Raw genomic sequence first — 17,497 nt, forward strand, 5'->3', positions numbered from 1 at the left:
TTCTCTAGTGCCTTATGCATATAGACATCTTTGCACGTTTGCTGGGTCCGAACTGGATGAACACGAAGTCGAAATCGTTCTCTCCTCGTCAACATTTCCATGATAAAGCCCATTTCCGTCATTAACACAGTTATATAATATTGTCGCTCTTACACTCACATTCTCACCATTCCTTTCATTATAATTTAGTTTGTCTGACTCTCTGTGTTAGGTCTCATACCAGTTATTAGTTTTTCAAGACTCCCTGATACCAAACACATTCAGGTGTAGGCCGTCCCTCTTATATAAATCTAATCTTCTCTCAAACAAAATAGTTGCCTAGAACACGTGGGAATGAACGTGAGCAAGTGTTTTTGAATCTACGCAGCGTCAGTGACGTTTACGTACACCTACATAAAGAAGTCGAATTCAGAGGCCTATATACTTATGTTAGAAACACGTAATAGAAATAGTAGAATTATTCCAAAGGGTAATATTCAGTGGAAGAATAAGGGATCATCGTGAAGAATGCATAAGAGTCATTTTTTACGGATCACGAAGGACAACATAAGATTTAGGTAATTTATTATTTGCGTGAGAACGATGATACTGGAGTTGGTGGTGAGCTCGAGCTATTCAAAAATGTGTGATACGCATTGTCTCTAGAAAGGGCCTCCTCGAAAGAATGTCTTGGAACTACACAGAATTCCAGAAAACAATGTTAATACTAATTTACTTTATGCAATATTAAGCATGATGAGAAAGAGGTAAAATATATATTCTGTATAGCTTTGATTGCATTGCAAACGTTGTCGAAAATTTAAATTACCATAAAACATATGCAGACAACTTGAATATTTGAAATTCTGAAGAGTATCAGTTTTAGTTTGGGCTGCCGAATTTATCGATGACAACTTTTTCAGTGTGCCTACTAAAAATGAGATGAGATGTATTTATATCAATAAATACCTTTAATTTATCCTTAGTAAGATACATACCTGTATTAAATCTTTTTATTCATGATTTTATCTTTATTCACAGTTTTGTTTTCAATGTTTTCTAATCTCAGTGGAATTTATTACATTTACATTTATCCCTATCCATTCGGGAAGATAAAACTGATCATCTGGCACTTCACGAAGAAATCCACTGTCTGGACTTAAATACCCCGAATAATAAGTCACTTCACCCCCACACAAATAAGAGGACCAGAAGCCAAAAGTGCCATAACTCATGATAGTGTGATTGCAGTTTGCCAACAAAGCCATGTCATAACCTGGTCTGGGAGGTGTCGGAGGAATTGCTATATCTAAACCTTCCACCAGTTTCTCAAAAGTAGATCTAGTATCACTGACCCCAACAAATATGACATTGGGGTATTTTTCACGAAAATATGTTGTGGCTTTTACATAATAATCTCGACCCACTGCTTTGCCATGAAAATGTTTTAACCAACTCCAATAATCTCCCAATCTATAATGTACCCCTACAAATGTTGCGGTGGACTGATTCCTTTTCAGCCGCCAAAGTATTTCTTGTGCGTAGTCTGTTATGTTTTTATGGAAAGTAAATTCGCTTAGAATTTCTTTTCGTATATGATGAAAAAATTTATAGGATATTGGATATATATATCCGGTTAGGATGTTAACAGCAGGAGATATGTGTTTATCCTGATCTCTGAACTGTGACCCTACTGCAAAAGGTCTTTTGTCACTTTGATTTAGATTGTCAATTTCGAAAGCACTTAGGTGGAAATATTCCTTTAACAGTTTCGTATTGCATTTCTGGGCATAAGGTCTTCTATTGTTCATTTCACTGAGGCCAAAAAGTACAGCGTAAGTTCCCATCTGATTTCCCAGACGACCGCCGTTGCAGTGAATGGTGAGGGCATCATCATCAATTAAGAACACTGAAAATGAAAAACAAAAATAATTAATTGAAAATCACCAAATTGTTAGAAAAATAAAATTGATTAAATAAAATAAAATATAAGAAACATCCAATCCATAATTAAGGTACCTACGTAATCTTCCAGAAGCCTGAAGAACAAAGATTTATATGATCTATTGTAATCGCTGATTAGAGAAAGGGTTTTTTAATGCCATACTTGAGGGATATTTGATGTTGACAACTAGTAAACAATAACATCTACATTTAGGCCACATAAACTCACAGCGAGTGCTGAAGTGCGTGGAGCAAAAAACATAAAATAAAATAAAATAAAATAAAAATAAAAATTACCTGTCCTCCGTTGTACCGAGTTTCGAAATATCCTTACATGCACCGACACCACAGCTGTTCATCTGAAGCTGAAGAAAATGGATTTTCATGGTTGCGTAGCAGCACATAAGCCTGACATCGACGCCAAGCGTACGGTGGAGTGATGTAAAGTAAAGCTCGTCGCTATTAGACTCTGGAGTAGTAAAGTTTCTGTGGGGTGATGATTCACAATTCACCACTGGAAGTCCGACGAACGAGTCTAAGTTCGTCGGATGCTACGTGTCTGAATGTATTGTGCAAGCTGTTGTGAAGTTTGCTGGAGGAAGTCATTATGGTTTGGAGCTTTTTTTTTCATGGTTCGGACTGGGCCCCTAACAAATAACATGAATCTTAACGCTGCTTCTCATAATGACATTCTATACAATTCTGTATTTCCAACTTTAAGACAACAGTTCGTTGACGGTCCTATCCTTTATGAACGCGACAATATCCCCGTCCACAAGGCGAATGAGAAGGATGTTGATGAACTCTACTGACCGGCACAGAACTCATTCTCAACCTCCATAGAACACTTGAGGGATAAAATAAAAGGCCGATTGTGAGCAGTCCAAATCGTTCGACATATCTCACTAATGTTCTTTTGGAAGAATAGAAGGAAATTATCACAGTAACATATAAAAATCTAGTGGACATCCATATTAATACCTTTCATGTTAGAGTGAGAGATAAAATAAACGGGCGTCTGGCCATTCTTTTTATCCAAGTCATTAATGATTTTAATAAACATAGAGGAAAGGAGAACGGCAAACAACCGCAATGAATTATTATTTTTTAATCCTTACATTTATAATACGTGTTCATCATAGTTCGTTTCTAAGAAGGTCTCCATATAAACTGCACTTACGACTTCTTTTGTCCTATTCATTTAGGATCAGATCAGGTGAAATATATATATATATATATATATATATATATATATATATATATATATATATATATATATATATATATATATATATATATATATATATATATATATATATATATATATATATATATATATATATATATATATATATATGATAGGCTTATATACATACTTGCAGGGCCGCGTCGTGCGGTTGTGCAGATTGTGCCCTGCACAGGGAGTTTGAAGATGAGGGGCGCCATTTCACCACGGGAAAATAATAATAATAATAATAATAATAATAATAATAATAATAATAATAATATATATATATATATATATATATACACACACACACATATAAACTTTCTTATTCTTGAATTATATCGTACTATATAAATTACACAATTGTATAAATAAAAATAAAGCAATAAAGCCACTTAAAAATAATATCAAGGAAATTTACCAGGCTCTTTTTTTGATATTACGGAAGATGAAACTAAAGATATGGATTCTAGAGTTCAGGCAGACAACTTAATTTCAAAGATTTATTCGTTTAAATTTATTTGCTCTTTCATGTTTAATACGAAATCTTAAATCTCGTAAATGTTGCAAGCAAAATATTGCAGAATCCGACATTTGATATAGGAAAAATTACAGAAAATCTTGATTATGTTATACAAGAATTAAATACTCGCCAAACAGACCAATATTTTGAAAATATTACTAGAACTGCAAAAGATCTTAATATTGATCCTATTTTTCAAGACATTCTCAAAATAACAAAAACAAAAATGTTTGGTAAGCATCAGATGAGACACCGCATGATCCTAAACAAAATTAAAAAAAAAAAATTTTTTTTTTCTTCGCGATTTTAGACACGACAATAACTTCAGTCACGGAAAGATTCATACATTAGCAAATTAAAAGATTGGAGCGATGAAGATTTAATGGAACATTGTAAAGATTTGCACTTAAAACTGAGCGACAATCAAGATTCCGACAATCGCGATATTGAGGGTATGACTTTATTTGGGGAATTAAAAACTTTATAATGTTTTGTTTAAAAAGAGTCGGCTCCTTAGGATGTTTTAAATTATATATACGAAAATAAATTAACCGACACGTTTCCAAATACTGCGATTGTGATGCGTAATTATTTAACATTACCAATATCCGTAGCATCAGGAGAAACTGAAACTTTTCAAAACTGAAACTAATAAAAAATTATTTGCGGTCAACAATGTCTGGAAAGCGTCTAACGGATTTATCAATTATATCAATTAAAAATAATATTATGAATTTTATGAATTTTAGACATTAAAGATATTTTTAAATGTAAAATATGTAAAATAAATCTACATTTATCCTAATTGTTATACAGTTAAAAGCATATCTCCGAATTATCTTTTTTTATGTCATAAAAAAGTAGGGAGTAGGCGAGGCCGTTTTTAGCTCTATCTAACTTTGGGAGACTGAGTGGGCAGTTCAATCTCCACTGGTACCCAATCAGCGGTAGCTGGCCCAAGGCTATCACTAATTAAGAGGCACGCAGTGAAGAGTGACGGCACAACAAGTGGCGCCATCTCGTGGTCCCTAACCCCACTCGTATTTAATGTCTGAAATAATGTGGGTTCTACGGTCGATTTTCTTGAGTTTACGGGACGAAAAACCCGAGTTTCCAAGAGAAAAAACCCGCTTGCCCGTGCCAGAGATCGACTAACTCGGGAACCGGTTGAAAAAAGGCTTAGAAAAATTTCCTCTAGTCGCCGACTAGACTCGAAATCAAGTCTTCCTTCGTGCGGTCAAGCGCCGTGGTGTGCAAACGCCACATCCACTGACTATACAGGCTCTATAATATTTATTTTTATATAAAAAAAAAAAATCAGCTAACGCCTTTTTATTCCAGTATACGGGAGTAGGCGAGGCCATTTAGCCCTAACTTTTTGGAGACTGAGTGGGCAGTTCAATCTCCACTGGTACCAATCAGCGATAGATGGCCCAATGCTATCACTAATTAAGCGGTACGCAGTGAAGAGAGACGGCTCAAATGTGCCGCCATCTCGTGGTCCCTAACCTTAACAGAATATATTTAATGTCTGAAATAATGTGGGTACTACGGTCGATTTTCTTGAGTTTACAGGACGAAAAACCCGAGTTTCCGGGAAGAAAAACCTGCTTGCCCGTGCCAGAGATCGACTAACTCGGGAACCGGTCGAAAAAAGGCTTAGAAAAATTTCCTCTAGTCGCCGACTAGACTCGAAACCAAGTCTTCCTTCGTGCGGCCAAGCGCGGTGGTGTGCAAACGCCACATCCACTGAGTATATTTTTATTAACACTAAAGCATCTATGTACAATCAAAATAAATATCTTTCAAATCTTATTAAATCATCCACTGAGCTACACAGGCTATATTTCTTTTTATATTAAAATAAAATTAATTTTTGTTTATATATATATATATATATATATTTCTTTTTTTTAAATAGATTTAATGACTTAAAAACCGAGATTACTTATAAAGATTTAATAAGATTAATACAACTAGTTTCGGCTTATAATAGCCTTCATCAGGTATTCTTAAAGGAAGAGAATAGTAATAAACATTGAAATATCTAAAAACATGAAAATACAGGTAAAATATCGCCACACATAATTGATACATAAAAAACGTTGTATTTTTTCAAGTTGTTCTAACAGACGTGCCATAGTTTATTGCAAGTATGCGTGCAGACTCACGTGAAGGCCAATACTGAATAACTGCAGTATGGCTATCTGGGATGTTATAACTCAAATTGTTGTTTAAGTGGACAGGATTCAGAAGGATTTCCCTTGATTCTATAATTTTTCTCTCAAACTCATCATCAGAGCGAAAAATATTTTCTGATCTATCCCAGCAAACGGAGTGGCTTTGTTGATCATCATTAGGATTATTTGAAAACAGAACATGACTGGATAACGCAGTTGCATGTGATCTTTTGTAAGAGATGTCTCTTTTATGCTCTTCTATACGTTGCTCAACAGATTTGTTGGTTTGTCCGAAATAAGGGATATTGCAATCGCACCATAATTTATATACACCTGGATATTTTAGGTTGTGATGAGGAGACTTTGGATGGCTGATTAGAGAACGGATTTTTGGAAGGGTGGTGAAGAACGTCTTGATGTTATATTTTTTAAGGACGTTTGCTAATTTGTTAGAGACTGTGCTAATATATGGGATGGAGATGCTGCCTTTAAAATTACTAGTTCATGTGGTGCACTGTCTAGGAGGATACAGAATATTTTACCTGTATTTTCAAGTTTTTAGATATTTCAATGTTTATTACTATTCTCTTCCTTTAAGAATACCTGATGAAGGCTATTATAAGCCGAAACTAGTTGAATTAAGCTTATTAAATCTTTATAAGTAATCTCGGTTTTTAAGTCATTAAATCTATTTTTAAAAATGTATCACAACAACCGAGTTGAAGCATATAATTACACACACACACACACACACACACACATATATATACATATATATATATATACATATATATATATATACATATATATATATATACATATATATATATATATATATATATATATATATATATATATATATATATATATATATATATATATATATATATATATATATTCTGTTGTATTTATATATTAACGAAATAAACATTTTTATTATTAAAAATTCCTTATTAACGAATTTCAGTGATTACAATGTTCTACTACTGTTAAATAAAATTTATTTTTATGTATGCGTATAAACTGTTTTGTACTTTTAACAACATAAAATATTTCGCAAAAATGGGGGCGCTGAAAAGGTTTTGCACAAGGACGCCTCCTACCCACGGCGCGGCACTGCATACTTGGCACCGAATTAGAAAGTTTTATGCAAATATACATAATCGTTACTTACATATGCAAAATACTTGTCAAGGGAGTAACCACTTGGTGTATGCACATATTCAAGAACGCTGCCGCCGCCGCTCGGTAATAATCAGTACTGTTGATTAGATCCTCTGTAGCTCAGTCGGTATAGACGAAGCCCTTTGGTCGGAAAGATCTGGTTTCGATTCCCGTCCGTGACGTGAGGAACCTTTATCTGGTCTCTTTGGACGAAATTTGAGTTAGCCGGTCTCATACGAAGGTAGGAGTGTTTTTTTTTTTTTCACCCAGAAACTCGGGTTTTTCGTCCGCCCCAGAACAGGCAAAAGGGTCCCGTGAACACACAGGGTTCTTCCAGTCATAGGTCTGATTCGTCAGCTATGCCGGTTCTGAGTCCGGATAAAAAGGGGGGGGGGGACTGAAACGGTGCCGTAGCTCCCCGCAAAAGGAGATCCTCTACATTTCCCTGAACAAGGCATAGAGAAATGTAGAGGATCGGTATTGGTAGTCTCATATAGTACGCCCACAGATACGAGACCCTTCGACACTTCTGCGCATATCAACAGAAGGAGAATCCATTCCGATAATAAGGTAATCAATCCATATTGTGGGATGATTGTTTATTATTACACGTAGGAAAATTAACTTCTCTTTTATGATCATTGTTGTTTTTAAAGTGGTAACTATTTTGCTTGCCTAACAGTTGGAATATTTTATCTATAAAGCACGTGATTTCGCGTGTTTGCGACCAATTCGTACGTCCTTCATTTTTTTCTGCCCTTCAGCATGAATCCACTATTCTTGGCACAAAGCCAAGCGAAGCTCTAGAAAGTGTGGGCGCACTATACCTATACGGAAACCACTGACTTCTGGAAAGAAACGGAGAGTCCGTCTACAGGGATCAGGAATATGACTGAACACGGGAAAACTGGAAAAAACTCATGTGGTCCGACCAGTCAATGTGCACCTTGTTCTGTACTGTAAACAAAACTCAAAGTTTTATAGGGGTGTCATGGTGCGTGTGTGTGTTGGGGGGGGGATGTTCTGTTGGTACCGAACGTGTTCCCTGATATTGCTGGAAGGTAAGGTGTCCTTCAAGGAATATTTTAACATGCCGATCAAGCCAAATATACAATGTAGACATTTTATCCAGCAGGTGACAGTTGTTTCATGGACAATGCTACTGTCTGTCACTCAAGAATTGTTCAGTGAGCACACGACAGGGAATTTAGCCATCTTCCTTGGCCACTGCAATGTCTGGAACTGAACCCATTGAAAATTTATGGAACAGGTTAGAAAAACAGATCTGGAAATCCTCTTTCCTTCGAATCTGAGCCAGTTAAAGGACTGTCTGGTGAACGTCTCGCAAGTTGTGGACGTAGATGCAATCCTTGTGTAGTCCATCCTAACACCTCGTGGAGTCTATGCCAAACCGCATATGTGCTGTAATTTGGGCTAAAGGAAGTCCAGCACGGTATTAAGAAACTTTCTAATTCAGCAGCCGGTATGTGTAGATTTGCCAAAGGGAATGACTAATTCTAAGTGTTGTTGATTAATCCACGATCTCATAATTTTGGCAAGATGGTGGTGGCATTGGTATTCTGGAAATAAGTGCACAACATTTTCAGTAATTTTCATACTTTTTCAATTTCAATAATTTGCATGCTTTTCAAAACGTGATTGTTTTATCTGTGTAGAAATAAATTCAAAGTGTAACACATCAGACCACACGAACCTTTCTTTAACATTTGACATCCTAACTTCAGCGTTCTTGATATGACTGCAATTATAATTAATAAAAAATTTTAAAAAATAATAATAAATTTTCAGTATTAACCCTACAAACCAGAGGGTATTATAGAGAAGCAGTATTTTCAACCATGAAATAGCCACAAAACTTCTCGTTTATGTTTAGTTAAAGGAACTAAAAATATGAAAATAATACTTTATCCATAACTTCACATTTTAATAAAAGCTTATGTGAGTTAAGAACCCTTGCTTTACAGAAATATGTTCGCATTTAACTTATTAAATGCTAAATGTAAAAAGATAAAATATGCATTCATAACATTTCGCTTGAAAGACGAGATTACAAGAATAATGAAGATATGAATGTGGTGCCACCTGGTGTAGACTGTTGGTGACCTGTTTTTCATGGCTGTTGTACAGGAAGTTAGAACATATGGCAAAAGTGTTATTAAAAAAAAAAAAAAAAAAGAGGTGATAGCATAGTAAGAAGGTTTTTGACTAGAAAAGATAACGAAGTGGTTATTCCATTGCATATAGCTTTGATTAAGCGATACGCGCAGGTGCTCGCACACACAAAAACAAACAGAGATGTATAATGTTAATGGAACACCTTCGGTAAGCTTGCATCTTCTTCCAGCGTTTCCCCTTCACAATGCAGTGCATTTATTCTTTCAAACAGTAAGGCAGCGGATGTTTTGCCTTCTTCATTTTCTACAGTTTTTTTAATGTGCCGGTAGACACGCATGCTCCTTCTATTTACTTGTATTGCAGTGGTTTTGTTTTATTTTTTAAAAAATCGGTTTCCGTTTTTACGTGTCTGTTTGTCCTATCCAGATAGCGTAAGCTAGATAATATTTTCCGATCTGCTTCCTGCTCTCTGTACCGTTGGTGTTTTCTTCTACTTCCTACTCTGAGAGCTTCCTTTCAGATATTCGGTTTAAATGCTTCTCTCATGCACTGATTGCATTTTCAAGTTTTGCTGCTATGATTTATTTGGCTACCGTATTAAACTCATCTTCCTCAGTTAGCATTTTATTGAATCTCCGTAATAGAAAGTTTACAATTAATAATGTTTTTTGATTTTCCTTTTTGGGAAAACTGAAGTTGGTCTCTACCATGTAGTGATCAATGAAGACAACTGGAATATGTTTAACGCTTTTTATAGTACCTTGTTAGTTTGGAAGGTGAATTCTGTCTATTCTAGATGGGTTGCCTAGAGCGAAATGGCTGAATTCCTTTCTCATCGTATATAAAATCCTGAACCGTAAGTCCCTACGTTTAAAGATGTTATGCATTCCTTTTGTGATACTTCAATTACTCTTTGCTGCAGAATATTGCCATAGTTAATGGAAATATCCTTTTGCAATAGAGGTTGTTTTATTTCTTCCCAAAATGTTATTTTTCCCCTTTTAATTCCACATTAATGAGCATACATTCCTTGTTTACCACACTATGTAAAACATAAAGGTGAGCACAAATTCATATATAAAATTCATATGTTTAGATAGAAGAAATAAGAAAAGTTTCATTAAGTATCTTATTGTTGATAGCGATGTCTTCGAGGTTTTCAGCTGTAATTATCTGTAATGTGTCTGTATACTGCGTGTGTTCTTCTGGCTGGTTTCTTGTTTTGCGGAATGAAAAACTCAATTGCTCGGAGGGAACAGACTTCCATCTCTGCTGAACCGGAAAACTCATCTTCACAGGGGAAAAAAAAATTCTTATATAGATTCTTCGAGTGCTAGATGGGATTCGAACCCACTTCTTTCCAATCAAAGGGATTTGCCGATATCCACTTAGCTAAGATGGCTCCATCAGGCTGATAACAAGACACAAGACTGTATGGGGGATTTCACACAGAAAGTGATCACCACTTATGAAATGATGAAAGTGAATATTATATTGAAAAAAGATTGAAGATTGAGAAAAAAAAATCAAAGTCGAGGAGCTTTCATATATGAATTGTAGATTGAAATGATAAACAAATATCATTGGAGGAAAAATAATAAAATAGTGAAAATAATAATCAACCTTTGGAGACTCTGTGGCAGACTCTGATAAAAACTTTGATTCAGCCAGGTTGTAAAATTGTCTGCAAAGATAAAAAAAAATCAGAGTGGGTCAGGAAGTTCCTTTCTGAAGGAATTGGAATAAATTGGAGGAATATGATGCTCCCAAGTCAGTGCAACTGCGTCCAGGTGAAATGGCCACCAGAAGACAGTGACTCCTTTGTACCGCTGTTTTGCTCTCGTTTTGGTTGGCATCGATGGTACTAGTTGCACTAGTAAGGGATTTTTTCGATTTAGTTGTCTTGTATAGTCAAGGATTTGATGGTAGTATTTTTATACTGCGGGATATTTATTTGTGGTAAGTAATTCATTATCTTCACTTTCAACCTTTCTTTTGTTTTTTTAAGAAGTAAATGAGTAAAATAATACTGATCCCTCCAAGCGTCCGCACTTTGAATGTTGAAATCTCCGGATATGATGAAGCGAGAGTTGTGACTTAAAGAAGCAGTGGGCGAGAAGAAAATTGACTCTTTCATTCCGCATGCGGGGGTGGAAAGTATCTCATTGTTATCAAAGATGTTGAAACTAGAGGTAAGCTGCTAGAGGATTTCCGAGTGCAGGGAAATACAGTGAGGCCAACTATGGTGGGAAGCCAGATTAAAACCATCGCAATAGAGCGTTTTTCAATGGAATATCTGGAAAAGGGAGATGACATCCTGATACAAACCTTCTCAAAATGAGGGAAAGGCTTCCAACATTAAAAATATACCTCACAGGAAGAACCAAATTGGTACTCCGGCGCAATATCGTTCACTATTGATATGAAAACACCAGTAACGAACATCGTTACCATAGGGGCATTAAGAGTTCTAATGAACTATCCGGGTGTCCAGAAGCAATGTTTGCGCTGGCTCTCCTGACCACCTGGGCGTTGACTGCCCCAGGTCCTGGTGCTACAACTCAGATGTAGGGCACATCTCTGGCCAATGCGAAAAGTCCTGTAAAAAATGTAATAGTTCAGACCACCGTATAATAATTTCCCTCAAACAGACATTCGCCGAAAGAGCAGAAGCAATAAGAGAAACCACCTATTAATAATAATGACACTTTGCCAGAGCTTTTAACTCAACACAAAGGCACCTTCTCGCAAGCTGTATCAGGGAAAATAAAACTGCACAAACATCTTTCATGGAGCCATCAAAAGAGCCTGAAACGTCGTCTCCTGACACAAGCCATCACCCCCCTACTTGAAAATACAGCGCACCCAGTACGGACAGAAGAAGAAGAAGACGAAATTCAAGACACGGAGCATTTGAAACTAATAATAATCGTTTTCAGCTAAGCAAGAGAAAAGAGGAACTAAGAAAAAAAAAATAGAAGAAAAGCAGAAGACGCTGAAAATAAAGCGGAAGATGGTAAGGGATGTGGAACTGTGAGTGAAGATTTCTCTGAGTCTGAGGATCACATGGAACTGGAAGTATCCATCCCCGCTAATCAATAAATGGAATACATAGTCAGCAGTAGGATCAGTAAATACACGGAAAATAACTTTGACACGTAGAAATATGAAACAGAAAACGGAAGATGACGAGTTTTATAATACAGATCCGACAACACGAGCTAGAAATTAAGAAAGTAATATTCATGCTATAAACGCCCAACTGGTAGATGTATGGAGAGTTCGTAATCCAAATACGATAGCATATACCTGTTTAAACCGCGGAGTCGGTACAAGGCTAGACCGCTTTTATGTATCTACCCCACCACTTGACAGAGTGAAAGAGGGGCCAACTTTAATAATAACATATCGGATCACAGACCAGTCCGACTTACACTGCAATGCTTCGAAAGGCTGACCCTGGCACATGGAGACAATCATCACATTTTCAGTCCCTGTTCTCAGCTAAGCTTCAACATCTGTGCTCCACTTGGAACAACGGTGGCTGGGACTGGGGGTACGTGGGTTAATTTTAAGGCGAAGGTAAAAGGAAGATGATCGAATGGGACAAGGAACATGCATTTGCTAGAAGACAGCGGCTTGGAGATCTTTACAAGGAACGAAGTTGGTTCCAAGCCATTCAACGCAGCGATATACAAAGTGATAACATATTGCGAGAAATAAACTCGGAGATATAGGAAGAAATAACGATACAGACGGAGGAGAAAAATCTTAAAATTCAGGGGCAACTACGCTTGCCGATAAACCATCAACGGCTTTCTATCATAGGTTTACTCAAAGTTCCGGCAAGAGAGGATGATCGGTGACATCAAAGAAGGTAGCCAGTAGTTAAATACCACGCAACAAATACTTGTCGACTTTAGCGCTACCAGTGACTCTTCAAAGGCAGCAGCGCTTCCCCTGATTGCTCTCCCTGGATGATTGGTGATCTCTCTACTCATACAAGCAGGGTTAAATAGACCAATCGCTGCAACAGAAACAACATCGACTTACAAACAATGCCGTGCCCGAAAGTCACCTGAGCCAGATGGATTAGGCGTAGAATTCTATCGCGAGGCGTAGGACCTCATTCTTCCTATCTGGTGATACTCTTCAACACCTTTCTTCTCACTGGGGAAATGCCAAGTGAGTTAGTACAATGTCACATTGCGTTGATCCCGAAGTCAAACAGGGACTCCCTAACCGACTCCAGATCGGGATGAGATATGTCATCAAATCCAGACAGGTCTATGGTGTGCCAGGCCGAGCAATGGAATTCAGTCTTTTCCTACTAAGAGACCTGATTCACTTAGTTAACATTAACTGTCAATGGCATTGCTTACGGTAGATTTAAGTCGGGATTTATAGTGTCCAGCACTCACATCTGTTTTCTATATTGAAGCAACTTGGAGGTAAGAGGGGTTCTCCGCTCTACTATTGAAGGAGCTCATACTACCTCTTAGACTCGCCTCCTTATAAATGCCATCCTATCAGATCCCCATAAAGATACAAAAGAAGTAAGGATGGTCCGTTTAGCCCGTTACTCTTTGCTTTAGAGCTTGAGCCTTTTCTGCAAGCAAATAGCAACACCTGGGCCTTGAATGGGTAATCCACTCCCATCCCCCCTCTAAAGGAGTTAAAGATCCCCGCCACATTGCGGACAATGTGGCTGGGATCTTTACGAACAATCATTAACATTACTAGAATAACAGGGAGGCAGAAGAACATCGATTGTATCAAAAACCCTTCAAATTGTTCTGGGTAATCTTCGCAGTGAAGTAAAAAATCTATATGCAACTCCCAGGAGAAACGGGAGGTTTCGGTCGAACAATCATTCTATAATAACTTTTTTCGGAATCTTAGATAAAGTTAGCCAGATTAGTGATCTAACATCCAACGCTGATAAAATGCAACTCGGATATACGGCAGATTATTTTAAGAAATCCCTACAGCCAAAAGTCGCAAGGATTGAGATCAGGCAATCTCGGTGGCCATGGCGTTGGAAATGCACGACTAATGATTCTTCTGTCAGAGAAATGTTGTCGCAAAACACGCTGTACCTGAAGTCCGATGTGGGGTGGTGCACCATCCTGCATGAAGATGGTCGAATCGAGACATCCTCTTTGTTGCAGTTGTGGAACCACAAAGTTCTGTAGCATACTGGCATACCTATTAGCATTGAGGGAACAGGTCACTGGTCCATTTTGACGATTTTCCTCGTAAAAATATGGACCGACGATAAAAGATGCCCTAAATCCGCACCACACTGTGACTTTGGGCGAGTGGATAGACATCTGCAGACACACGTGCGGATTAGTTGCAGCCCAAATGCGACAGTTGCGTGTGTTAATATCGCCGTTCAAATAAAAGTGCGCTTCGTCACTCCATAAAATCTGCCATGGCCATGCATCAGCCACTTCCATGCGCGCTAAGAATCTCAAAGATAAGTCGATTCGTGTGGTCGCATCACCAGGGCGCAATTCTTGAACATGACTGATTTTATAGGGGTAAAACTTCGACATCTGATGTAGAATTTTCCCCACCGTTGTGTATGCGATATCCGTTTGCCGGGATATTGCTCGTGCACTGCTAGTACCCTGCACATGCGTCATCTCCTGTTCAACAATAGCAGTTGCAACTTGTTCAACTTGGTGATTGATTGGTTTGCATCCCCTGCCTACCTGCACTGCTAGAGTTCCAGTAGTTTAAAATCGTCGAATCAGTTTTCGTAAGTTTGTTATGCTAATCGGCCCTTTTCGTAAATTTTTCATACGCCGAAAATCACGAAGACAAGCACTGGCATTGCTGTTCCGCTGATAATAGAGTTTGACTAACAAAGCACGCTCACGTAAGGTAAGAGGCATCGAAAAGCAGTTCGTCTACGAATGATAAGAAATCTCACATGCTTTCCTTTTATTGCATGATCGCTCACAAGAAACGCGATAATGCAAATTAATACATTTTACTCGGTAAAAAGCGCCAAAATTTACCCTGTTGGCGACTTTTAGTACTATTTTGTTTTTTTAAATCGAATCCCCATGTTCCACTGTGTACGTCTACCGAATATTGGTGTTTCGTCCAATACATTACTCGCTAGAGGGCTCTGAACACTTGACGTTATTTTATAATCACCCAGTATATATATTTTTTTATTTACGTAACTTTTTTTCTTTGGCAACTTGGTGAAGCCTATCTCTGCCCGTAGTAAAGCATAAATAGCTAGTTCAAGACTTCCGGTGATTCTAAACGGCATCCAAAGAAGAGCGTGTGGAATACAACTGCCGCCATCTCGTGGTCCCTAATTGATTAAAAAATCCCTTGTGTGTGTGTGTGTGTGTGTGTGTGTGTGTGTGTGTGTGTGTGTGTGTGTGTGTGTGTGTGTGTGTGTGTAATGATAATGATCAGCCTGTAGAATCGCCACCGCTGGGTGAAGGTCTCTCCCATATGCGGGAGGGATGGGTCTACTTCTCTCAATAATGAAGTCAATCTTGGGAGAGTGTATCTGAATAACTGTGTATGTTTGAATGCATGAATAAATGAAACAATCACAAATATCCTTATTCACAGCGGGATTTTAACCCGCAACATATTGGCTAGAGGACGATACGCTGACCCCGCGGCTAACCAGGCTCTCTCTCTCTCTCTCTCGCTATATATATATATATATATATACATACAGGTAACTCCTCGTATAACGCGGTTTCAATATAACACGGTCCACAAATTGTAGTAACCCTTTATCTTTTCATGTGTTTTTCACCGTGCGACTTGAAAATCAAATTTTATCTTCGTTATATTTGCGTATGCTCGTATCGCCCATGTATCACGCATTTATATTACGGGAAATACCCTTTATTACACATGTACATCAATTGCTTACCGTATAAACAATTGCCGTTTTTTGAAGATTGTCTTCGTTTTCTGCCAGGAAAGGGCATTACATTATCCTCAAGCTGAGCATTTTATTTTCTAGTGAGTTATATACATAATTAATATGCAATCCTTTTATGTAAAACAATTATTTTTATAGTAATGGTCACAAACTGCAACGAAAGGGAAAAACCAACATTGAGAAGAAAATTCAATTCTCTCGAAGAAGAAATTAAAATCTTGGATCCGTTGAAAAATGGAGAAAAACCAGGAGTTGCTGCAAAGACTTTGAATTTAAATGAATTAACAATTCGAACAATCAAACAAAGTGAACATAAAATCCGAGAAAGTGTTTATTGCTGGGTCAACGGTAAGTGCAAAGCGCGTTGCACGTGTACGCGATATGCCAATGGGAAAAAATGGAGAAATCTCTAATGATTTCGATAGAAGATTGCATTCAAAAGAAAATTCATTTGGATGGAAAGCTTATTAAACAAAAAGCTCTCAAAGTTTATGAACATTTATAGTGCAGACCAGGTGCTCAATGCGGATGAATCCGGGTCATACTGGGAAGGAGGGGGTAATGCAAAAATTCACCTATATTTCGAAAAACGAAAGAGTAGCTTCTGGATTCAAAGTTTCCAAAGATAGAATAACTCTAATGTTTTGTAGTAACATCAGGTGATTGCATGACAAAACCAGTGTTTATTAACCAATCCTCAAATCCTCGTGCTATGAAAGATTAAAATATGCACTATTTTATTTTGCCTAAAACATTTAGGCATTATGTGCAATGAAGTTGACGTACAATTTGTAATTTTTATAATTTTATACTATGCATTTGTTTCGTAGTTATATGTTTTCTTAACTTACATGAATTACCTAAATTAAATAAAAAAAATTTTTGTTCAATGTCATTGCTGTTTATATAATTAAAAAAAAAAAAAACGATTTCGTAACATAACCCTACTTTTTCTATGTGATCTGAATTTCGCATAACGCGATTTATATAACGTGGAATTTCTATGGAACCTAACATTCGCATTATACGAGGGTTACCTGTATATACATATCTACTCGACTTTATTTATAAAAAGGCTGCCAGTTTGCCACTTTTGGCATTAGTGAAAAAAAAAAAAAAAAAAAAAAATCGAAAATCTGAAAAGAAAATGTTGAGAATGTTTTTGACTTTAAAATATAAGGTATGGATCTCTGCCTTTTTTGTGTTCGGTGTCTGTTTCTGCAATTCGTAACGGCGTTACATTAACCGCCCCCCCCCCTCACTGTTTCAAAGACAGAAATGAAATTTAGAGCTAATTACGCAGTGCAACGTCAATATGATGTCGTGTGAGGAAATACATGAACAAACCCTTCTTTTGTGTGCGGATGATGTATTTCCAAACGATGAGCTATTGCATTACTTTTCGACATGCC

General features: G+C 37.2%; 1 protein-coding gene across 1 annotated transcript in view; it reads right to left on the bottom strand.

Annotated features, from left to right (window-relative positions):
- Positions 1 to 985: 985 nt before the first annotated feature.
- Positions 986 to 17,497, bottom strand: part of LOC150095942 (uncharacterized) — a 48,921-nt gene continuing 32,409 nt past the window's right edge. The window contains exon 5 of the mRNA XM_090409570.1: positions 986 to 1,888. Coding sequence (XP_090265696.1) covers positions 1,029 to 1,888 — 860 coding nt within the window. The 3' untranslated portion in view covers positions 986 to 1,028. The remainder of the gene's footprint in view (positions 1,889 to 17,497) is intronic.

Source organism: Typopeltis vanoorti, chromosome 19 (genome assembly GCF_054136105.1).
Source record: "Typopeltis vanoorti isolate ZY-2024b chromosome 19, IOZ_Tvanoo_1.0, whole genome shotgun sequence".
In the NCBI taxonomy this organism is placed as follows: Eukaryota; Metazoa; Arthropoda; class Arachnida; order Uropygi; family Thelyphonidae; genus Typopeltis; species Typopeltis vanoorti.